This window comes from Heteronotia binoei, chromosome 21 (genome assembly GCF_032191835.1).
Source record: "Heteronotia binoei isolate CCM8104 ecotype False Entrance Well chromosome 21, APGP_CSIRO_Hbin_v1, whole genome shotgun sequence".
In the NCBI taxonomy this organism is placed as follows: Eukaryota; Metazoa; Chordata; class Lepidosauria; order Squamata; family Gekkonidae; genus Heteronotia; species Heteronotia binoei.
In genome coordinates this window covers 162,886,147-162,910,656 of record NC_083243.1, presented here as the reverse complement: position 1 = coordinate 162,910,656, position 24,510 = coordinate 162,886,147, and the positions used below count along the sequence as shown (strand labels likewise).

The window sequence follows — 24,510 nt, the reverse complement described above, 5'->3', positions numbered from 1 at the left end:
CACATGCACAGGCCTGCCATGCTTGTTCCAAAAACTCACAGTGTGAGGTACTTTCCCATCCTTTAGTGTCTACATAAAGGGCAAGAGAATGCCTCCCTCCCTCAGATCCCTGAAGCATCACTGGAAAGAGAAGTCCAGAGAACTCACACAGAAAGGAGTGGGTACTTGCATCAGTTAAAGGTAAGTGCAACAACGTTTTCATCATTGAGTCTTCTGTGCAACCCCACATGGGGGAATGCCAAGCCAGCTCACCAGAGGAGGTGAGTGTGGAGCTCTTAATGAAACAGAATTTGGAGGACTGCTTTGTCTACACCAAAATCATTCCTGGAGTCCACGTCAATGGTGTACTGCTTGATGAATGCAGATGCTGTAGAACACTTGCAAGTGTCCAGCAGAGATGACACACTCTGGAAAGCAGAGTGTATCATATATACAGTATACAGTATAATAGGCTGTGATGCCCAATGGGCATGCTACATTTGCCTCTGCAAGGAATTATGAATGATCTACCAGGGTTGTCAAACATGTGGTACAGGGGCCGAATCAGGTCCCTGGAGGGCCCCTATCAGGCTCCTGAGCAACTGACTCTTGTCTGCTTCCTTCTCCATCTCTCTTGCTTCCTTCTGCATCTCAGCTTGATTTGCAAAGCTTGCTCAATTGCACAGGAGATACAGAACAAAACCTCTATTTTCTTCATTGGTGGGGGGTTCCTCCCTCTCCTGGTCCCTGGAGAGGGAGGGAAAGAGCTAGAGCTTCCTTTGTCCAGTTCCCTGGATCTCATGGGAGAAGTACAAAGAAAGCAGCTTTAAGACCATGTTTTAAGGATTTTTAGAAAAAAAATTTAGTCCTGTTTGTCTGTGTCCTTTAAAAAGTTTATATCTCTGCTATCTAATCATAAATAGGTACACACATGGCCCAGTCCGACATGGCCTGGTCCAGCCCGACAAAGTCTCATTTATGTCAGATCCGTCCCTCATAAGAAATGAGTTTGATGCCCTGATGTACACAATCCGATGGGATAATTGAAATTATGCAAATTTTCCTGGTTCCCCAAGGCAACTAAAAGGTTTCTGTCCTTCCTAAATGGTTCCAAAAAGATGAGATCATGTAAGGTAGGAAGGTCATACTGGACCATAAAACCACCCTGTCCTTGTGAAATTTGAGGAAAGAGGCTAAGCCCTTAATCTTCCTCATTTTCCTTGCAGAAGTGATGGTGATCAAAAACGCAGTTTTAGCTGAGAGGAGCTGCAGCTGGCAGGTAGCAAAGGGTTCAAACAGCCTAGTCATAAGCCTAGTAAGAACCAGGGAAAAGACTTCATTGTGTGGTGGGAGAAATATAGGGAGGCTAGAGATTTGGCAACTCCTTGAAGGCAGCCTTGGAGTCAGTGTTAGGAAACACATTTCACTAGGATAGTGGCATGAGATGCTGAGACTGCAGCAAGAAGGACCTTGAGGTGGAATTGGCCAGAACTTTAGCCATAAGGTATACTGATCAATCAAAAATAGCCAAGAGAGGGTAGCTAACAGGGTCCCTGTCCACTCCCTATGCCTGTTCCAGGAACTTCCCCCACTTAAATGAGTAGGATTTTCTGGTGGAAGGCTTTGTTAACCTTCAAGCAAGATATCCTGTCTTTTATGAGAAAATTCTCCGATTGTGGCTGGACAAACCAAGCAGTTAGGTTAGTTAGGTTGAGGCTTAGGAGACTGTCGTGGTAGATTTCCCAAATGTGGAGGAGGTTCAGAAGTGGGGGGAAAGGCCTGTGTCCTGTCTTTGGCCATCAGACAATGGGTGATTAATCAATTCTGTCTTGGCCAGTAAGAGGCTACAAAGATGGCTTTTGTTCCAATTCATAGCATCTTGTTGAGGTGTTGAGTAATAAGGGATAGGCATAGAAGAGGGTGCCCTGCCAAAGGTGTTGAAAATGACATACATTATGCATTAAGAACATAAGAGAAGCCATGTTGGATCAGGCCAATGGCCCATCCAGTCCAACACTCTGTGTCACACAGTGGCCAAAAAAACCAAGTGCCATCAGGAGGTCCACTAGTGGGGCCAAGACACTAGAATCCCTTCCACTGTGGCCCCCCCACAAGCACCAAGAATAAAGAGCATCACTGCCCCAGACAGAGAGTTCCAACAATAAGCTGTGGCTAATAGCCACTGATGGACCTCTGCTCCCTATGCTTATCCAATCCCCTCTTGAAGCTGTCTATGCCTGTAGCTGCCACCACCTCCTGTGGCAGTGAATTCCATGTGTTAATCACTCTTTGGGTGAAGAAGTACTTCCTTTTATCAGTACTTCTTTCTCCACCTTCTCTATCCCATGCATAATCTTGTAAACTTCTATCATGTCACCCCTCAGTCAAAGCTTAAGAGTCTCAAGCGTTTTAACCTTTCTTCATAGGGAAAGTGTTCCAACCCTTTAGTCATTCTAGTTGCCCTTTTCTGCACTTTTTCCAATGCTATAATATCTTTTTTGAGGTACTGTGACCAGAATTGTACACAGTATTCCAAATGAGGCTGCACCATCGATTTATACAGGGACACTATGATATTGGCTGGTTTGTTTTAGTTCCCAGTATGGCACTGGCCTTTTTTCATTGCAATCACACACTGTCTCAACATTTTCAGTGAGTTATCTACCATGACCCCAAGATCTTTCTCTTGTTCAGCCTCTGCCAGTTCACACCCCATCAACTTGCATTTATAGTTAGGATTTTTGGCCCCAATTTGCATTACTTTGCACTTGGCCACACTGAACCTCATTTGCCATGTTGATGCCCACTTGCCCAGCCTCAACAGATCCCTTTGGAGTACCTCACAATCCTCTCTGGTTCTCACCAACCTGGACAATTTAGTGCCGTTCGCAAACTTAGCCACTTCACTGCTTACTCCCAACTCCAAATCATTAATGAACAAATTAAAAAACATCGGACCCAGTACTGAACCCTGCGGCACCCCACTGCTTACGATCCTCCACTGAGAAAATTGCCCATTTATACTCACTCTGTTTCCTATTAATTAGCCAGTTTTTGATCCACAAGAGGACTTGTCCTTTTACCCCTTTTGATGAGGAACTTTATCAAAAGCTTTCTGAAAGTCAAGGTAAACAACATCTATTGGGTCCCCTTTATCCACATGCTTGTTCACCCCCTCAAAGAACTTTAACAGGTTAGTGAGACAAGATCTTCCCTTACAGAACCCATGCTGAGTCTTCCTCAATAACTTTTGTTCATCAATGTGCCTACTAATTCTCTTTGATAACGGTTTCCACCAACTTTTCCAGTATTGAAGTCAGTATTGGCCTGTAATTTCCTGGATCTCTTCTGGAACCCTTTTTAAAGATGGGGGTGACATCTGCTACCTTCCAGTCCTCAGGAACGGAGGCAGATTTCAATGAGAGATTACATATTTTTGTCAGGAGATCTACAATTTCACCTTTGAGTTTTTTCAGAATTTTTGGACGTATGCCATCCGGACCTGGTGACTTATCAGTTTTCAATTTGTCTATCAGTTGTAGGACCTCCTCTCTCATCACCTCAATCTGACTCAGGTCTTTCAACACCCCTCCCAAAATTAGCGGTTCTGGAGTGGGCAAACACTTCTCATCTTCCACAGTGAAGACAGAGGCAAAAAATGCATTCAGTTTCTCAGCCATTTCCTTATCCTCCTTCAGTTATCCTTTTACCCCTTGGTTATCCAAGCGCCCCACAGCCTCCCTGGCTGCTTTCCTGCTTCTAATGTATTTGAAGAAATTTTTATTGTTGGTTTTTATGTTTTTTGCAATATGCTCCTCATAGTCCCTTTTTTGCCTGCCTGATCACAGACTTGCATTTGATTTGCCACAACCTGTGTTCCCTTTTATTAACCTCACTTGAACTAGCTTTCCACTGCTTAAAGGAAGCCTTCTTACCTTTTACAACTTCCATTACTTTGTTAACCATGCAGGCTTTTTTTTATACCTATCTGTGCCTTTCCTGACTTATATACCACAAGTCAGGAAAGGCACAGATATGTATACATTTTATCTGAGCGTCTAGGATTGTAGTTTTAAATAGCCTCCAAGCTTCCCCAAGGGTTTTGACCATATATACCTTTCCTTTCAGTTTCCTCTTCACATGCCTCATCTCAGAGAATTTACCCCTTTTAAAGTTAAAAGTGGTTGTGTTGGTCTTTTGGGGAACTCCCTATTTATACAAATGGTTAAATCAACAACATTATGGTCAGTGCTCCCAAGCGGTGCAATCACTTTTACATCTCTCACCAGGTCTTGGGCATTACTTAGGACCAAATCCAGGATTGCCCCATCCCTGATAGGTTCTGTGACCATCTGCTCCATAGTACAGTCATTGAGAGTATCCAGAAACTCAGTCTCTTTCTCCCGACCAGAACACATATTGACCCAATCAATCTGCAGGTAGTTAAAATCACCTATTATGACATAGTTTTTACATTTAGTCGCTATCTTTAATTATTTCATCATATTATAATCATCCTCTATCTTTTAATCCAGTGGGCGATAACAAACTCCCATAGTTAAACTTCCTTTGGGCCCACTATTTCGACCCAAAGCATTTCTAGAAGGGAATCTAATTCTCTGACCTCAATCTTACTGGACTGTATACCCTCTTTAACATACAGAGCTACCCCACCCCCAACCCATCCCTCTCTATCCTTCCGATATATATCCAGGAATCACCGTGTCCCACTGATTCTCCTCATTCCACCAAGTTTCTGAAATACCCACAATATCTATGTTCCACCCCAACACTAAGCATTCCAATTCCCCGATTTTACCTCGGACACGTCTAGCATTTGAATATAAACATCTATAATTTTCCAGGCAAGTCAGGCCCGCAACCTTCCTCCTGCTGCCTCGAGACTTTGGCAGACAGTCCATACTGTTTGCCACCATCTCAGTGGACAACTCTAATCCACTGCCTGGTAGAAAAGTAAAAGCTAATCCTTCATCTCTTTGAGATGAGTCATCATGAACCAGAAACATTTCATCTCCTGTTGGCTTTCCCCCAATAATCAGTTTAAAAACTGCTCTGCCACCTTTTTGATTTTAAGCACCAGCAGCCTGGTTCCTTCTGGGGACAAGTGGAGACCATCTCTTTTGTACAGCTCCCGCTTGTTCCAAAAAGCATCCCAGTGCCTAACAAACTTGAACCCTTCCTGCCTACACCATCATCCCATCCACACATTGAGACTCCTAATTTGTACCTGTCTCTCCTGCCCTACGTGTGGAACAGGTAGCACTTATGAGAAGGCTACCCTGGAGGTCCTGGCCTTGAGTCTCTTGCCTAGCAGCCTAAATTTTTCCTCCAGGACCTCACGACTGCATTTCCCAACATTGTTGGTACAACATGCACCACGACCACTGGCTGCTTCCCAGCACTGTCTATCAGCCTACCTACAACACACGTAATGTCTTCTACCTTCACACCAGGCAGGCAAGTCACCATATGTTCAGTACGCGGTTTTGCCACCCAGCTATCTAGTCTAAGGATCGAATCACCAACATCGAAGACCCTCCGCCCTCCCTGCCCAGGGATAGTTCCTGGGCGAAAGGATACCTGCTCACCAACTGAAGAAGAGGTTCCTTCTGAGGGTGCATTCCCCTTATCCTTAGCACAGTGCCCTGTTCCTTATGAATCCTCCCTGACATGGGAACAAAGTTTTTTTTGCTTTTAGTGTTGAGAATGATAGCTAAAATGTTTATAGAACAAGTTCCCTAGGAATTGAAAAGAGCAGTGCTTTTTTTTGTAGAAAAGGTCCAGCAGGAGCTCATTTGCATATTAGGCCACGCTGCCGGCCTGGGAACATGTGGCTGCTGCATGGCCAGTTAGGCCAGCTGAAGCCCTGACCAGCCCAGGCAGAGCTCTACTCTTGTGGGCTCCAGCAGAAAAAAGCCTTGGAAAAGACTGAGTAGAAATTTGGTAGAAAGTGACAATTCATGTAGGCCCATATTGTGGTAGATGGGCCATTCCCATATCAGGGATGACTCACAGCATAAATCCAGAGATCCACCCCCCCCCCCAGCCAGTTTATGAAGTGCATGGTCATGGCGTTTTTAGTTAGAACTAACTAACTTGATGTAAATTTACTGTCCTGAGCTCTAAAAACACTGATGTAGACAGCAGATGTGTGTGTGTGGGGGGGGGATCTATATCCTACTCAGCTGTAGCTTGTCACAATGAGCTCCCTACCCTGAGATGGAAGCATCTGTTATCAGGGAAAGATGTATCTGGGAAAGGCTGAACAAGATTCCAGGCAACAGATTTTCCGATATTGCCCATCGTGTCAGAAACTTGAGAGCTGGCCTGGGAATAAATAGCTTCTTCCTTCGGTTGTGGAGATAAGACTTATGAACCAATCTTGTAATGACCTGAGTCTTAACTTGGCAAATGGAATCATGAATGCTATCAGTGCCCTAAAACCTAACAGTCTTTGGACATTTTGAACATTTTGAAAGCAGCAAGATAGGAAAGAGTTATTTCTGCCTGTATGTTGGCAAGCTATCCTTGGGAGGAAAGGTGCTTCCCCCCAGACCAAATCAAGGGAGGCTCTGATAAAGGTTTTGTGTTGAGTTGGGATGAGAATTGATTTCTTGTAGTTTAACTGAAGGTCTAGATCCTAAAGGGTGAGAAGGATTAGACAAGTCACAAGTGTGAGAACAGCACCATACCTAGCCAATTGTTCAGATAAAGAAATGTGTTGCACCCTGTTCCCTGAGGTTGGCAATGGCTACTGCTGATACCTTAGTGAAAACCTCTGAGTCAGAATGAAGGGCAGAACACCATATTGGAGTAACATGTCCACACCGAAAATGAAGGAACTTTGGACTTTTTAAAAAAATGGAACATGCACCTGTAAATCTATAGTTGCAAACCATACTCAAGATCCCAACAGGGAAAGAATACCCTTTAATGAAACCGTACAAAACTGTTTTTGTGAACACAAACTGGTTTAGTAAATGCAGGTTTAGGATAGGTTGGTTGTTTCCCATTTTTTTTTTGTCTACGAGAAAATACAGGGGGGGGGGGGATGCCATCTGCAGTGGAGGCAGGTATTTCTTCTGCAGCCTCTTTGTCTAGGAGAATTCAAACTTCCTGAGGTAACAGTGGTGGAGGGGAAAGAAAGAGAGGATGATGAGAGCAAGAATCAGTGCTGAACTGAGGACCCAGGTCTCCTGGGTGATGATTGCCCAGTTGTGAAAAACCTGCCTAACTGGTCTTTGAAGGGGCACATGGGCAGATAGTCAAAAGTTCTGTTCTCCTGAGCCCTGAGGACCTTTGGAAGAGCAAGAACCCTCCTTGGGTTTGGAGCAGTAAAACCTACGCCTAGACTGGTTTTGAGAGATAGTGTGAGAAGGTATGTATTGTAATTGAGACTGCTGCCCATGATATTTATGTCTCTCTAATGAAGAGAGTTTTTACTGTGAGAAACTCCTGTCTATAAGGAATAGGATAAAGAAGAGCAATTCCTAAAGACTTAGCCATAACGTTTGATATTTATCCCTAGAGCTGTGTCTGTAGTGGTGCTAAATAGCTGACTACCCTCAGATGGTAAATTCTCAACCTTTGCTCTATGAAGAGGAGTACCAGCCATGGAGCTTAGCCAGGTGTACCTAGACAAGCTGATGGGCTAAAGGCAAGGATCTAGAAGAACAAGCTGCAATATGACAAGCTGCACAGATCTGCTGCTTAGAGAGTTTAATGGATTTTCCCTGCAGCACTTTGGCGAACTGCTTTCTCTCATCTGGAATAAGATGTGGGAAGAGCCTATGTTTTCTCAAAGGAACAGCTGGAATCTTCTCATTATGACCTCACAACTGTCAATCCTGAAGGCCAGGACAGAGGAAGCGTTCCAGAATATCTAGTTTCTGTCCTCCTTGTCTAAATGGGCACTATAGGATGAACCTGGGTTATCTTTTCCCCCACATGGCCTCAGTTACCATGGAACAGGCATAAGGATGAGTGAATTAAAAGGCTGCACCCTCCTCCTAAGTCTTGTACATATTTTCCAGTATAATTTGAAATTGCTGGGACGAAAGCCAGTTTGGCCAGATATCTGCACTAACATCCAACATGCCCTGCATTGTTGGGAAGGCTACCATCCCAACTGCCTCAGGACAAAAAGCCTTGAAAACAAAGCAGTAGCAGCAAGAGAAGAGTAAGTCACTTCAGATTCCAGGGATTTGGTCACCTGTATCAGTAGTTCCAAGTAGGGGTGTGCAATCGGTTCGGCTGAATCAAAGATACCCCCGAATCACCTTGATTCGGAAGTATACGGCGCCGTATACTTCCGAATCAATTTTGAAGCCATTATACGGGAGCTGTATATGGCTCCCCGTATACTTCCGAATAGATATAGAAGTATATTCGGAAGTATACAGAAGTCCTTGGAAAAGGCGGGAAAGGAGCTTCTGCAGCCTCAGGGGAGCTGCTTGCCTCCTTTCCCGCCTTTGGAAGCCTTTTCCCGCCTCTCCCATAGTCTTCATGGGATCAGAGGGGGAGGGGGGGGAGAGGGAGAGGAGACCCAGCAACCAGTCCAAAGCATGCATTTGCAAAATGCATTGCAAATGCATGCTTTGTAAGGCTGTTGTGTAGCTGATGGCTGGGCTAATCCCCCAGCCATCAGCAACATTGTTGTTCTTTTGTTTATTGTCTTTTTTAGTCCCGCCTTTGGAAGCCTTTTCCCGCCTCTCCCATAGTCTTCATGGGATCAGAGGGGGAGGGGGAGAGGGAGAGGAGACCCAGCAACCAGTCCAAAGCATGCATTTGCAAAATGCATTGCAAATGCATGCTTTGTAAGGCTGTTGTGTAGCTGATGGCTGGGCTAATCCCCCAGCCATCAGCAACATTGTTGTTCTTTTGTTTATTTGGGTATCCAAGTAAACAGTGTTTTCTGGCCAATCACAGAGCAGTGAATTTTTTGAAACTGCTCTGTGTAGGGCCAGAGAACCTTTTTAAGGAGTCTGCCTGGCTGGACTCCATTCCATTGCCGCTGTGTTGGTGTGTTGGAGTGAGAGAGAGATTGTGCTGCGCTGGCCCTTGGCCTCAGCTGCTGCTGCTCTCTCTCAGCCTTGCCTGACCTGCCTGGAGAAGAGAAGACGTCTAAGGTAAGACAGTCTTGAGGTTCTTGTTTTTATTTTAGTTAGTAAAAGGACTTTTTAAGACTCAGAGTCCCTTCACTTATCCAGATTCCAGGCCAGCAGGGTTCATAGAGTAGATAGATAAGATGTAGTGCATTTGGGTCCTATAGAGATTATCTGGTGTGAAGTTAGGTTTGGCTTTGGGTGCCCCAGGAATTGGATCCCCTGGCCCAATCTTTTTGGGACTTGGGGGTTTTGTAGGAGAGAGTCCCCTCCAGGTTCCCTGCAGTTTTGGAGGCTCTCCCTCAAACCCCTTGCCCCCCTGTAGCCTCTAATTATGCCCTATATTGCCATTGATTTCAATGGCCCATAGGGTATAATGGTGGGATAGGGGCACCCTCTGACCCAATCTTTTTGGAATTTGGAGGGTTTGTAGGGAAGAGTCCCCTGCAAATTTGGGAGCTCTCCCTCAAACTCTCTCCGCTCCAGGCAGCTTCCAATATACCCTATTTTGCCATTGATTTCAATGGCCATAGGGTATAATGGGGGCGTATATTCGGAAACAGCCACGCATCTACCATATATGCAGCTATTCCGAGTACCCGTATTTGGGAATATACAGTATTCCAAATTTTTTGGCCCCGTATATTTCCGAATCCAATTAATTCCGAATTTTTTTTTTTTGCACATCCGTAGTTCCAAGTATAAGTGGAGAGGTCTTCACTCAGAGAAGGAGTAGAATAGCTGTTACATCAGAGGGTGATGGTTCCAATGCCAACTGGATCTGGATCTGGATTCATGGTCCTAAGGGCACAGTTCCAATGTAAGTCTTCTTCCTGTGTGTAGTCATCAGATAGCTGATAGCCTAAAAAACCCAATTTGGAATGAGGTGCCCTATAAGGTATTCATTATTTGGGTAATAACATGGAGGAGCAACATAGAAAGGCACACAGAAAGAGTCAGCTCCAATGTCTATAATACCGACACTGATAGCCTCAGAGGATGCAGATCACATCCGACAGAACTGAACCTGACCTGGCCCTCAAGTGTGGACATGGTGCCACTCAGAAGACTGACGACAGAAGCAATGGTGAAATTAGCGCTCTTCATAATCAAGGATCTCACTTCTGGAATGGGAAGGGAGGGGACTGAGGTGTGTTAGAGAAGGAGTCTAGAGAACTAAGATCAGATCCCATGCTTTCTTTGGGACTGATGATGAAGGTTGTTTCAACTTAGATTTATGCAATGGGTTGGAATTTATTGATGAGAGTCTAAGTGTTTAGACTTAAGACTTTGGTGGGAAGCTCCAACTGGCTCCAAGGAGAAGGGTGTGGCCTTGGAGCTGATGGAACCAATGGCGGAATCAGCACTGATACAGGAGTCAGTGCCAGAGGGAACTGATGAAGCCCTAGGTGGCCTATCAGAATCTCTTTCCCCCAAGCATGTCAGAGTCAGTTGTGTCCCCTTCAGGGTGCTTTCTCATAAAGCTGGTTTTAGGTGCAAAGTTCTCTCACTGTGACTCTTAGGGGAAACTGCTTACATAAATCACACCTTCATGTGTCATGCCCTTCACCAAGGCAGAACAGGCAGGAATCATTGCCATCCATCTCTGACATCTTGGTTCCACAGTTGGAACACTTTGTGAAGAGAGATTTTGAAGAGATTGGTTCATGTTTCAGAGAATAAGCCTTTAGGAATACAAAGCAGCTCCTCTTTTTATTCCAGGAGATGAGACAGAGATGTCCTCTTTCAGTGGTAGTGAAGAAAAAACTGAGAGAGGGAGGTGTTCTCCCACCTTTTATATAGGCACCATTGATGAGAACTGCATTAACTCTTGGGAAAGGACTCTGCACTATCAGGCGCGTTTGAAATGCCTTTGACACATCTGCACATGTGCAGCTCCTATGTGGGACTGCAGAAAAGGCACTACAATGGAAGCATTTTCACACACACACCTGAAAGAAGAGATAGCTCTTGCATTAGATTCTATAACAATATCAAGTTTTTATAAGAAATAAATCAGACATAAGTGTTTTACCAATTTTATAAGTATGATGCACACAATCTCCAGTACGTTTATGACTATAAAGGCAGTTTAATATACTGGACTAGAGGCAGATGCTACAGATCTTGCCTAACTGTGGCTCTACCCCCAAATTTGGAGCCTGATGCAGAAATTGCTACCACATATCCATAATTTAATTATTTACACAAACAGATTAAATTGATTCCCTATCTACTACTGGTTTTGAAATCTACGAACTTGCATTTCAAAAGAATGTCTGACAAACAAATAGTAATATTTGAATACCCAAAAAGGCATGCAGGGCCTGGGTAAAGACACAATGTAGTATATTTCTGTATAAGATATTCAGATGAGCTAGATTTTTTAAAATGTGTACATTTTTTCTGCATTAAAGGAGATAACAAAACTGGAGCAGAAATTCTGCAAACTGCCAAATCCAGTTCACACATCTATTACCACTGATTTTAACAAGGGCAAAGAATGATAGAGCTGTGATGGTTGTTTCAAGCATACAAGTCATCATCTGATGTTTTAGTCTGAGTATGTGTGCATGAGTTCGCTTTTAGATACCTCCAGGAACAAAAGAGAGAAACTGATTAAAATCAGAGCCTGAAAACTAACAGCGCAATCATAAAGGTGTGGGGGGGAGTCCTTTGGAAACAAACCAAGGCCCATACCCGCATAAGTCAGAGTTACGCCACTCTCTTATATAGGAGCGGAGGTGACTTATGGGGGTGTGGGCCCACCTGAGTGGGCCCCCACCCTAGGGCAGCAATGCCTCAACCCTGTGCCCAAACGCAGGTGGAAGTTCAGGGAAGAGGCCGATGCTGGCGTGAGGGGGGACAGAGTAAGGGATGTGTCCAGGCTTAGTTGGCTCCTTAAGAACTTTGGGCCCTGACATGCTCCCCGAGAAGCACAAAGGTATGCCTTGCAAAATGCTGGCGCATCCCATAGGCATCCGTTGTTCCCAAAAACACATTTCCCCTCCACTGCTGCATGAGCCCACAAACTCCTTAGGGAGCTGTGTAATTGCTTTACCAATCCTCTCATGCCCTAGGCTCGGCAAGTCCCCTCCCAGACGCCCAATCACTGCTCCTCCCCTCCAAGATAAACGACCTCACACACTTCCTTAGGTAGGGCATGCGGCATGGGACTCTATCTCAGAGCTCCCTGCCATGTGGACTTAAGAGTGAGGGTGGTGGGTGCTGCACAGAGAGGGCACTTAGACAGTACAGGGCAAGCTCTTTGACATACAAGGAGAACGAAGTCTCTGCTCTGTGGCTAACCTCTCCCATTTCCAAGTCCCAAAAGGTACCCAACCTCGGGAGGCTCAGCGCACAAGGCTGGTTGCACAAAGACAGGCAGGTGCGAGCGTGTACCTCAGCCTTTCCTCCCCACTCCCCTCACCATGCCGCTCATTCCTGTGGCCCTTGCATGCTGCTGGAGGCCCCCCCCCCCATGTTTCAAGGAGATGGTCTGTTTGTTGCCTCATTCCCACACCTGGCAGGGCAACAGGTGTGTGTAGGGGGGGGCAGCAGCTGCTCTGATGTCTGTGGGGAGGCAGGTCATTGACTGTCCCTTTAAGACAGTCCCTGGCTAACTGCCGTCTCGTGCTGGTGTGGCTGATGAATTGCAAGCAATCCAGGAGCACAGAAATGAAGGACAGGAGGGTGGTTGTTGGCTGGTTCCCTCCTGTGCTGAGGGGGAAGGGGTGTTCTGTCAAAAAAACACACCTGCCTCTGCTGACCCTGGATTCAGGTGGCTTGGCGCTCCACTCCAGGTGCTCTGGATCTTTTTCTATGTTTTGCAGGTGGGAATCTGACAGAGAGGCTTCCAGTTATGGCGAGTCCAAGCCCCCACTGCTCTACTCAGTCAGCTGTTCCCGCCCTCCTCTCAGAGTGGAGCCTCATGCCTTGCAGAACTTTCCAACTTCCACCTGGTTCCTGCACAATAAAACCTTAGATGTGTCTCCACTTTGTCTTTCTTGCCTGGCTTCTGCTTTATGCTCCTATCCGCCTCTCTCTTCACCCATTTCTGCCACTCTGTCTGTGGGCTCACCAGAGAATGTCTAAGAGGGTGAGTTTGCTTCTCTGGCAGTGGGGGGGGGGCGAGGGTGGTGGGGACCAATGAGCCACCTCGCTGAGAGGCTGGACAGGGGAGCCTGAGAGGCTTTTCCCTACTCATACCATGGGCGCGAGGGTGGTCTGGGGCCAGATGCATCACCACAGCCTGCCGGAGCCCACAGCCTGCCCAACCCCACGGGGCTGCCGTGCTCATGGCACAGAGAAGAGGAGAGTGGGGGGGTCCCCCAATGCAATGGGCACTTGGCTGGTATCTCACACTCTGTGTTCTGCTGCCACTGGGGGAGGGGTTCCCCACAAGTAGCGGGGGGGTGTCAGGGAGGGACTCTGACTCTGTGCCAGGGAGGGCTTCCCTGTGGGATTTGGTGGCATGCCAGGACTCTGTCTGCTCATTCCAATACACACATTTTGTCTGGCTTCTCTGAGTGCAGACTCCTGCACTATGTGTTTCCTGTTGGTTTATGACTCGCTGGGAGGGTACATGACTCCCGCTCGTCTGCCTGCCATTGGCACAAGTCTCTGACAGTGGGTGGGCACAGCTGTGGGACTGGCCAATCCCGCAGCTCTGCACTTCCCCTTCCCTCCCCCTGCCCCCACCTCAGCAGTGAGCCAGTCTTCTCTTTCTCATGCGCACACCCCCAGCCTCACTGCTTTCCCCTCCCCACATCGGCGGGATTTCTCTCCTTTGACTTGGCCATGTGTCTGTGATTGGCACAGTTCTCTGTCAGGGGGTGGGGAGGGACAGGTGATCAGCCTCTCCAGGGCTGCCTCTCCTTTCAAGGGCAACTCCTACGAAAGCTATGGCTGACCCAAGGCCATCCCAGCGGGTGCAAATGGAGGAGCGAGGAATCAAACCCGGTTCTCCCTGATAAGAGTCCACACACTACACCAAACTGGCATAATATGCCAGGGGGAAAAGAATCAGAAAATCAGGTTCCATATTCAGAAGTCTAAAACAAAGCTCCTAAACACCAAAATGTTTCTATATGGAATTTAGGTTTATAAGCAAACTATGAAAATTTAAAGCTAGCAATGAGCTGATGGGATAAGGCTCCTGCAAGTGTTGGTACAATTTTTGTAGCAGGAGAGGACTCTGTTCCTCAAGAAACAATGATATGAATTTACTCAAAAGGTACAACTATTAACTTTCACAGAAGACAGAGATGGTATTACAGGAGTGTCAAACCTACTGCCTGCGGACAGAACCAGTCCACTCAGGGCTTTAATCCATCCAGAGGCTCTCTTCTCCCCCCTGCCCCCTCCCCTGTCTGTCCTTCCCAGCTCAAGCTGCCACTGAGCACAGAAGCAGAGGGTGGGGCTGCCAAACTTCCCATCTCCTCTTTGCCAGCAGAAGCTCCTCTGGGTTCTTTTGAAATACACTGCAACACAAAAAAAGTTGCAAAGAAAATGAAGAATGGATTTCCTGTTCCCAGACTAGTTAATCTGGCCCTAGAGACTTTAATGGAAAATCCATTCTGCATTTTCTTTGCAACTTTTTTTTTGTTCTGCAGTGTATTTCAATGGAGCCCATACAACTCAATTGGCATTCTTGGCTACCATTATCTCCAAAGAGCCTTCAAGCCTCTCCCATCTCAAATTATCCTGTAAAAAAGCCTTTGAGATGCTGCCTGGAGAGCCACTGTCACTATGTGTGGGGGGGAGTAAGCTTGCAATGCCCAATTCATGTTTTCCTAGGCTCAGAGCATTGTATTTTATTTTTTTGTTTATATGTTTAGTTTCTGCTGTGATCCTTGTGCTTTTTCTTGATCTATTTTTTTAAAAAATTGCACTGCCAAATCCCACTATTTTCCCACCTCTCCATTTTAGGCAGTCATCTTTTGAGGGTGGCAGGCAGGACTGGATTGACATGTTTTTTGAGGGGGGCAAAATTAAAAAATGGCACCCCCTTATGGGCCCATTCTACCTTATGGGCCCACAGAATAGAATGGACTCCATACCAAATTTGGCGCCATCCTTCTGGTGGTGCCTGGGGCAAGCACCCCCCTCTGCCCTCCCCCCCAGATCCGGTCCTGGTGGCAGGGTGTGGGTGGGAAGTTTTGGTGGAGTCACTGTTACTGTTTTAAGCAAGTATATATTTTAAGTTTTAAAAATACTGTGTTTGTGTCCTTTATAAAGTGTATATTTCTCCTACCTGGCGTTACATTTTATGACACACATGACCCAGCCCAACAAAGTCTCATTTATGTCAGATCAATCCCTCATAACAAATGAGTTCAACAACCCTGATATAGATGATTTCATTTAGATCCCACATACCTTCAGAAAAAAGAACAGTGACTAACTCAACAGAAGAGTAGGTAAACAGTGTAAAGAATTGGAAGGAGACGATTTCAGATAGGAAGGATATGAAACTCCAGTACAGCAAGCATGTTTACTTATTGCTGGTATTTTTAAACTTTAACAAAAAAAAGAGAAAGATTTACTGGTTTGGGCATCTTTCTAGCATTGTATTAGAGTTACTGTCATTTTTATAGTATTTTTGGAAGCTACCCAAAGAACAAATTTGGTAAAAGCAATGAGGAATGCCAGCATTTTTATGGCATATCCTAAGTCATGGACTCAGAAGTCATGTAAAAATGTAAAAATCCTTTAAATTTTACTGAAACCCTTTGAATTTTACTGATGTTACATATGAAAAGCTTCTGCTTAGTTTACTTACCTCCACATGTTAAGAGGTTCTGTAGGAGTACCAAGTGAACTGGGCAAGAGCACCTTGGAGTTCCATCTCCTTTTGCTATACAGATGTGTGAACATCCACCATTATCTCGAGAACATGGGTGTGCGGCTGTATAAAAAAATAGGAAACATGTTTTTCTTGCTTACAGTTTAGGGGGAAAGAACTGTCATAGCTATCGTATTTTACAGCATAACACAGTAAATATCTAGCCCAAGGTCCTTTTAAAGCATTATGTTGCATCAAGTTGCCATACCATTATCACAGGGTTTTGGGCAGAAACAAAAGTAGCAGTTAACCAAAACAGACAAGGACAAAAATTAAACATTACTATAGAAATCATAGCTGGTTCTGTGCAACGATATTTAAATGTTAAGGAATGGCTTTCTTTAACAAGTAAAGCAGATTGCACTATTCTGTTAAAGGAAAGAGTCTTACAGCAAAAGTGACTGAAGTCGAGATAGTGTGGTTTCACTGTACTGCATTTTATTATATACTTTTTTTGTGTATGTGTTAACATCTTGTAAAGCCACTGGCCCTAAGAAATAAAACTGAACTGGATGGAATTGATATTGGTAGTTCCTGTATTGTTCAGTTTAGTAATTTAACACAAAAAAGGAAATGTCATCTGTGGTGTTTTACACAGCATTTTGTTATGGTGACTGTGCAACCCATTACTCTTGTAGTCTGTTATCTAGACTACTGGGGATCAGCACAATTATCAAAATAAAGCCTATGTGAGGACATACCCTAAAACTCTTTGTAGTCTACTCAGAGTTTGTTTCAGTAGAAACAGACTGTAAACAGTTTGAAGAATTCTGGAACAGCATTTTGCTGAACTATTTCAGAAGTCAAAATGCCAGTGTAGCTTTGTCAACTGGCTCTATAGTACAGGGCTGCTGGTCCCCTGCTTGGAGTGGGGGGGGGGGAGAATCCCCTCTCTGACTGTCAGTCAGCTGGTTGTCATGAGGATTTACCAGAAGCAAGAGAGAGGCCCAAGATAAGTTGCTGGCAACATAGGAAAGTAACTTCCAACATGTACCAGAAGTGACATTATCATATTGACGATATCCAGGTGATACTCTTTTCTCATAGAGTTTTTGTCCAAATGCCAGAGCACTGCTGGGACATCCCAATGTGATGGCGTCATTTCTGGTACATGCAAAATAAACTTCAGCTGTGGTAGTATGACAGTAAGCACAAAACCTGAAGTATTGAAACACTTTTTTCATATTTAAAAGGTTTCATATTTACTGATTTTAAAAAATGCTTACAGAATTCCTCCATGTCGATGTCTTCTACAGCATGGATGCCTGTCAGGTGAGCAATTCGTCCTTGTATTCTGGTCCTCATATATCCATTAGTTTTCTCAACTCTTTCTATCATCTGCTGTTGACGGTCAATCCAGTATAGATGATTACCCAACACTGTCAACCCCATCGGCTGAAGAATGTTGGAGTCTTGTAGCGTCACACGGTTAGCCCCTGAAAGTTAAGTTGAACCTTTGTTGATATCCAGTATCTTTAAAAAGGGGTTTTAAAGAACCGTTTAAAAAGGTATCACTATGTTAGCTAATTTGTGCTTAGCAAAATCATCCTGAGCTTAAAAGTTTTGGTCCAGACTATTATTTAAAAGTGATAAAATCCCCTTTTCAAGGATTCAGTATCTGAATTCCAGCTAATAAACTCCTCATGCTGTCTTCTTGTACTCTGAATGCTATATAAAATAGTTAACTAATGGTGTGTGCTACAGCACACAACTGTAAGCAATTTCATGCTTACAGCAGAAACATCACCAATATCTACACTAGGCACAAAATATCACGGTTAGGCAGGCTTAGATTCTATGCAGTGTGAGCAGATCTGTACCATGCATGAACAGTAAGTTTCCTGCTTTCCCACTCCTGCTGCAGTTGCCTGTGCTCTTTGAAATTGTGCCCCAACTGGGTCAGTGGACCCTCTGGAACACCAAGAGGACTAAAGGGCTGCAGTAAGAGACACAGAATGGGCAAAAATCACCCTCCACCTCATCCATAAGAGGAACATCCTTAAGCAGTCTCTGCACAGTATAAAATTTCTAATGTTACAGTAAATGAAACTGGTATTTAGGGAACACACAAACAGTTCATGTTCCTAGCGGTTCCTGGAAATCTCCCCTCCAGGAAAGCCTGATGAAATATGTGAAGGTGAAACAGAACTCCCACATGGCAACACACATGGTCACACAAACAATATAGCTTATTCTGTGATGACCTTTATTATGAAGTAAAATTTAGTTCTATGGCCTTGAACATTAGATTTATGAGCATCCCATTCTCAATTTCTTCTTGTAATAAGTGTGAATTGGACAAAATGCACACTACAATTCAGCTTTCATCTTAATACTGAAATATTCTAAAAACTTTTCTGAGTTACATTATTTTCTCTCATTTATTTTGTATTTTACTTCACATACTCTGCTTTCTTTCCTAATGGGGACCCAAAGAAGTTTACATCATTCTCCTTTCCTCTATTTTATCCTCACAACAACCTTGTGAGGTAAGTTAGGCTGAGAATTTGTGAGTGGCCCAAGCTTCCATGGCAGAGTAGTGATTTGAACCTGGCTCTCTCAAAATCTAGTGAGACCCCTACACCACAATAGCTTCTGAGGTAGTGATGTCAATGGCCTGTTTTCAGACTTTTCTAGTATCCCAAATTTTAGCTTTTCTGATCAAGTACCTTGGAAGTACTAAAGAATACACTTTGCATATCTTTTTTGATGGAAAATGGTATAAATACTGGATTTTCAGACGTTTTGAATGATTAGGGGTTGATGAACAATGAGTGTACTCATTTTCAGGTTTCACACTAACATAATCATAACCAGGGCTTTTTTTGAGCAGGAATGCATAGGAACGCAGTTCTGGCTGGTTTGCATCAGGGGGTGTGGCCTAATATGCAAATGAGTTCCTGGTGGGCCTTTTCTACAAAAAAGCCCTGATCATAACCATTTGAAGACAAATGTTGATTCTCTTTTGGACAAGTTGATCAAAAGGGGGCTGGACAAGTTGCTCAGAGTGGCATAGGCTATCTGGCTTCTATCCAACAAGGTCTGCTAGCAAAATGGATCTTGTGGAGTGGTCATTTTGCACTTCCTCCTGATGCTGTAGCACACTGAGCTCCTGCAAATTTTGTTCCTGGGGTACAGACTCATTAACAGTACAGGGGGCAAAATGGGAGCCTGCAGAGGGAGGAGGCATCAGCAGATAGCCATATCCCCCCCATACAAATAGTGACAAACATAAACAAAGAATAAAAGCAGCAAAGTTGCTAAGAAATCTGTGTATCTGGACTGCACATTCATTATACCTTTAACAAAATGTCTGATTTAGGGGAAATATTAGCACCTCGACCAATGTTATCACCAAATTATGTTAAAATTAATCAGTACCCCAGACAAATGGAATCTCTTAAGTCCTAGCTGCACCTCAGCAGAAATTATAATAGCCAGGAAAATAAAAATCCTAAAATACAACCACTGACAATTTCTTTTGTTCTAAACTTTACATTGTTTAAACTGAAACACACACAAACCTGATAAATCACAGCTTTCAATTCGTTTGAGATCTGCATCCACCCAAAAGAGTTTCCCAAGCTTGTTGTCAATCACTAGAGCAACTGGTCGGATTAAGCCAGTGGTGAAGAGCACCTCTCGTTCTGTGCCATCCAGGGCTGCACGCTCAATCTTTGGGGCTCGTTCTTGCATATTGGTGAAATACATATATCTGATAAAAAGTATGAACATGTGCTGTTTCAGTTAACACAGTTTTGTGGGAAGAAGAGGAACTCTATTATTGTAATCTCACTGTGGAACATAATAGAGAGATCCAGAAAAGCTATGACCAAATGAGACTTACCTGTGAAACTTCCTGGAATGACTGGCCAATATTTGGATGTTTTATAACCCCCTGAAGTAGAGGAAATCCCACAGCAACAACCTTGTAGTTAAATACTGGATATTTGTTAGGGGTTGGAGCCAAGCTTTCTTTGTGGTCATTCAGCAGTGATTTTCTAACTTTTTGTTATACCAATAAAGATTTTAATTTGAAGATCTTCTAAACAGTACACTATTAATACCTCATCCAGTACATTGAAGCAAATGGAATGAAAGCTGTTAAATTATTAAAATTAAATAGGGTTCAGTCTCCAGTGCTGTTTGGGGGGAATTACACTGAAGTTCTATGTAATCTATGCTAAGCTTCTCAGGAAAGACTGTAGAATAGAATACAAGAGTAATAAGATTAATTTCAGGCTACATGAAGTTACAGTGCTATAGACAAAGATACCAGGGATGCTCCATAAATTTTTAAAGAACATACAGAAGAAGTATTCTCACCCTCGCTCAGCATTTACAACAATGGCTCTTGGTTTATCATGGTCTCCCCGAAGCACCACCCCAGTCTGTTCCCCATTAAGTCTGTGGACATTGATTGTATTCGTGGCTTCACAGGTCCAGTACAAAGTATGGCTGTAAATATCAATACTCAGGTCGTGTGGCTGCTTCTCTGGATTTTGGCTTTGATTGGGAGTACTCATGATTGTGAAAGGCTGTGAGACAAAAAAAAAAAGCCATAGTAAAATAAAATATTCATGACAAATGTAAGCCCACAGGAAAGATCAGAGAATAAATATGAAGAAACTATAAGGCACATCTATAAAACAGATGCCACAGTATTAAAGTTGATTGATTAAATCAATTAATGTTAATGCAACTTAACAAAGTAAATCTGAAGAAACCTGTCTGTAAGTAAATATTCTATGTCTGTAGGGAGAAAAACATGTTTGCAGGTGATGGTAGATGGCATTTTCTTTTATGCAAGATGAAAGAGTCATGGTCTCTTCAAACATGCCAACTACCACTTGCTGATTTTGTATTAAATGTCTTTTAAAACAATCTGCTCCCTGATCAGCTAAATATAGAAGTTCTGCTAATAGAAAGCCAGTAGAAATAGGTAATTATAGCTAAAAATGCCCATTTTTAAAATAGCTTGTTGTTCATTTATTCACTGATACAAGTAATCTAATTCCTTTGATCCAAGAATGGTTTGAAAAATTATCAAAACAGTCATAATGTAAACAAACAAAACCTTGTTATTATTGTAATATAATGATTACGTTAGATCGCTATCCTATTTCTTATCATCTGAGGAAAAAATCCCCAGATATTCATGGAAATCTAATACCCAAAGATGAACGACAATGTTCAGAAAAACTAATTAACAAAATTAATCAGAATATAAAGGTAGCAAAAATTACTCAGTGAACAATCAAAACTGCAAACTTGGAAACCAAAATGTCCTGAGGAGGTACTTCTTCAAACGCAAACTCTTTTTCGCTTATGCTGTACAACAAGCTGCATCATAACAAGTAGTCTCCATTGTAATTTGCACCTAGAAAGGGCTGTTAATGGGAAGCTACTTAGCAATTAACACCTGGTATCCCTTAAAGAACAGCCCTGACATTACAAGGCCTTTCCTTACTACAAACAATACTTCATTAACTAGTAAGAAAACTCCTGAAGAAAACAAATCATGTTATCCAACATAGCATTTTTTTTACTTGCTTGTAAAATATGGAGCTGTTTAAAACACACTGATGGATCTAGGAGACAAAAGAAAATACTGGAAATACAATTCAAGATCCCATATAAGAGACAGACTGGCCCAACACCATTATGGTTCTGTGTCAACTATGGGGGTAGCCCCATTTGGCAGTTTGCATTTCAAATAGCTAGGAGTTTGTCCAGTATAGACAACCATTCTGAAAATCTGCTGGGCACTGTACAAAATGCTTGTAAAACTAGTCAGTTTATTCAGAAGAATCATGACAGGGACTATGCAAAGGTAATAGCGATCCTCTTAATCATCATACTAACATTAGGTTTGTGCCCTCCTTTCCCCTCAGCCCCTCCTCACAGCAAGCTCTCTCTGTCTGCCTTCACCAGGATAGATTCAAGTCCAGTTGCGCTTTAGAGACTCTTCATCAGATACTGCAGACCAACATGGCTACTCCATGAAATTGCCTTAACTACTTTACTTTACTTTATTCGATTTATATCCCGCCTTACCCCACCGAGGCGGGCTAAGTTTAAGTGGTACAGTTTCAACACTCATAATTTACTTATTTAAAATATTTATAGCTCACTTTTCTTCAAAAAACTGGGCTCACGGTGGCTTCCACATCAAAACTTAAAAACAGTCCCTCCAGATTAAAATACCACAAAGACAATGAAACACCCTCTTGTGCCACTGCTTGCTGCATGACCATCCAAAAAGGTGGGAAGCGTGTACTTCCCATCCACAGCCTCTTCCAGTGTAGTTGTTAAGGTGTCTCTTAAAAGTTTAAAACCCAGCATAATCACTTATTTTACACAGCAATGATATCTAAGAAATTCTTGGTGGGGGAGAGTGCAGAATGGGAGACAGATTATGTCATCAGCAGTTGGTAACAGAAGCTTTCTTTTCATGACAGAAGCAAAAACAGTACAAGCACAGGTACATAATCTGAGACTTGCTAAATATGGTTTTAAATGGGATGTGTATATAATATGATGAGCACCTATTTAACAAACATACACAGACATGCACAGGGATATTAAACACTTGCCTGAGTGCCATCGTCTTTGGCTCTTTTAATAATATTTTGCCGTCCATCCACCCAATAGATCAATTTATCCAAGGGATCATAATCGATAGCCTTGACATTTCTTAAACCATGAATAGGAAGGATGATATCTGGACTCTGCTGATCATCTGGTATCATTCGACTAATTGCGGTCTTCTGACTGAACAGCAAGAAACTGCTGGGTGCTAGAAATACAAAAAGTACAGTATATTTAGTGATAAAACCTGGATAAAGAACTCTACCTGTAAAGATATTAAAGCTTTTGAAGATTTTCCCATTGGTACTGCATAACTGAACAATTTAAACCTTTAGAGCTATCCAGTTTCAGTACCTTCATTGGCATACATAAAAATATACAACAAAGAATACAGATTGAAATGCTTCTTCAGATTTGAAATACAGTAAAAAGTCACTCGGTAAGAAATCTAATCTTATGCTCCCTGATCATTACAGCAATTGAAAGATACCTTGCTACCGAGTGTGTAATATAGGGATGCCGGTCAGACGACAGAAAGAAAACTAGCCTGTCTTCAGATAGTCCATAAAGATTAAATGAGGGGGCTAATTATGGAGTCCCACACTTCTTCCTAAAAATCACAATAGAATAAAATGTGAGCTACCAATTCAGGTTTCCTTCCTCTACATATAAAAGATTTGAACAGCGTCAAATAGACATAACTCATAGGCTTAGCCCTCAGAGTTGAGTGCCAGCTCTGGTCTCTAAAAGGTCCTGCCCAGTTTCTAAGTACTTAGTTAAGTTACACAATTAGGGACCCCCCAGAATATGGTGCATCACCTGGATTTGCTCAACCTGATGATTTAAAGTGTCTAATCCTAATGGGGTTCACATGGGAAACTGACTTAGCATTAAAAATGAGAATGGCAGCAGGTACAAATTGGTAACCCTTCATGTAAAAGTATCTTGCAACTGCAGTCAAACTACATTTGGCAAGTTGACTGCTTGTTTCTGCTGTGCTATGCAACTATTGTTCTACTCAAAAGAAAACACCCAGGTATTTAAAATAGTTTACTTGTTCAATGTTGTTTCCTTTAATATGCCAATTTAGGCATTTCCAAGAGCCTGAGAATATCATAATTTTGGATTTTGCATAACTGACAAATAAAAGATTTGTGTCACAATAAGAAACAAAAGCAGAAATCAGCTGCTTGAGACCCTTCTGAGAACAGGATAATACTATAGCATCATCAGCATAGAGTAGCAAAGGGACAGCAAGAGAACCAAGTTTAGGGAAATGACCATTTATCACATTCACGGTGGGAGCAAAATTGTTAATGAATAAATTAAACAAGGAGGCAAAATACTAGAAGTCAGCCCACTTGGCAACTAGTGAAAGACAAGACAAGAAAAAGCAAATGTTTGTCCAGACCCATACTATTCAGCTTATTCCACAGAAGATTCCTGGGAATGGAATCAAACGCCCCTTTTAGATCAAGAAAAGAAGATGTTCCCCTATGTGCCACTATATTTCTCTATCAAGTGGTCAAGTGTAACGCAGCAGTCAGGAGTGGATTCACTAATGCAAAAGCCAATCTGTTCTACATCTGGAAGATTTTGGTCATATATTCAGGCAGTAAGTTTGTTCAACAAGTGCATAAAGCTTACAATAGTAAGCAAACTTATTGGGCAGTAGTTCTCTGGTAACTGAGGATCACTTTTTAAAAAGAAATCACGACTACAACAGCATTAATCCACATGTCAGGCATAGTCATTTTATTTTAATTCATTTTAATAGCTTTTAGGTGTAAAGGTTTCATTATTATTATTGTTTATGCAGTACCTTTTAATGTGGAAAGTACAATTCTTACAGTGTACTTTTACACTTTAAAAAAACACTGTTATGATCTGAAATATTCACAACAGGGGAAGCTAGCAAAAAATTAAATAAAGTGTGAGAAATACTACTCTGTTTTTAAGAGAGCATAT

At 42.9% G+C, this 24,510-nt stretch overlaps 1 protein-coding gene across 1 annotated transcript in view; it reads right to left on the bottom strand.

Annotated features, from left to right (window-relative positions):
- Positions 1-24,510, bottom strand: part of LRP5 (LDL receptor related protein 5) — a 182,958-nt gene that overhangs the window by 11,037 nt on the left and 147,411 nt on the right. The window contains exons 13-17 of the mRNA XM_060262966.1: positions 22,548-22,750; positions 20,278-20,489; positions 19,476-19,666; positions 17,178-17,387; positions 15,889-16,014 (exon numbers count right to left, since the gene is read on the bottom strand). Of these exons, the coding sequence (XP_060118949.1) occupies positions 15,889-16,014; positions 17,178-17,387; positions 19,476-19,666; positions 20,278-20,489; positions 22,548-22,750 (942 nt within the window). The remainder of the gene's footprint in view (positions 1-15,888; positions 16,015-17,177; positions 17,388-19,475; positions 19,667-20,277; positions 20,490-22,547; positions 22,751-24,510) is intronic.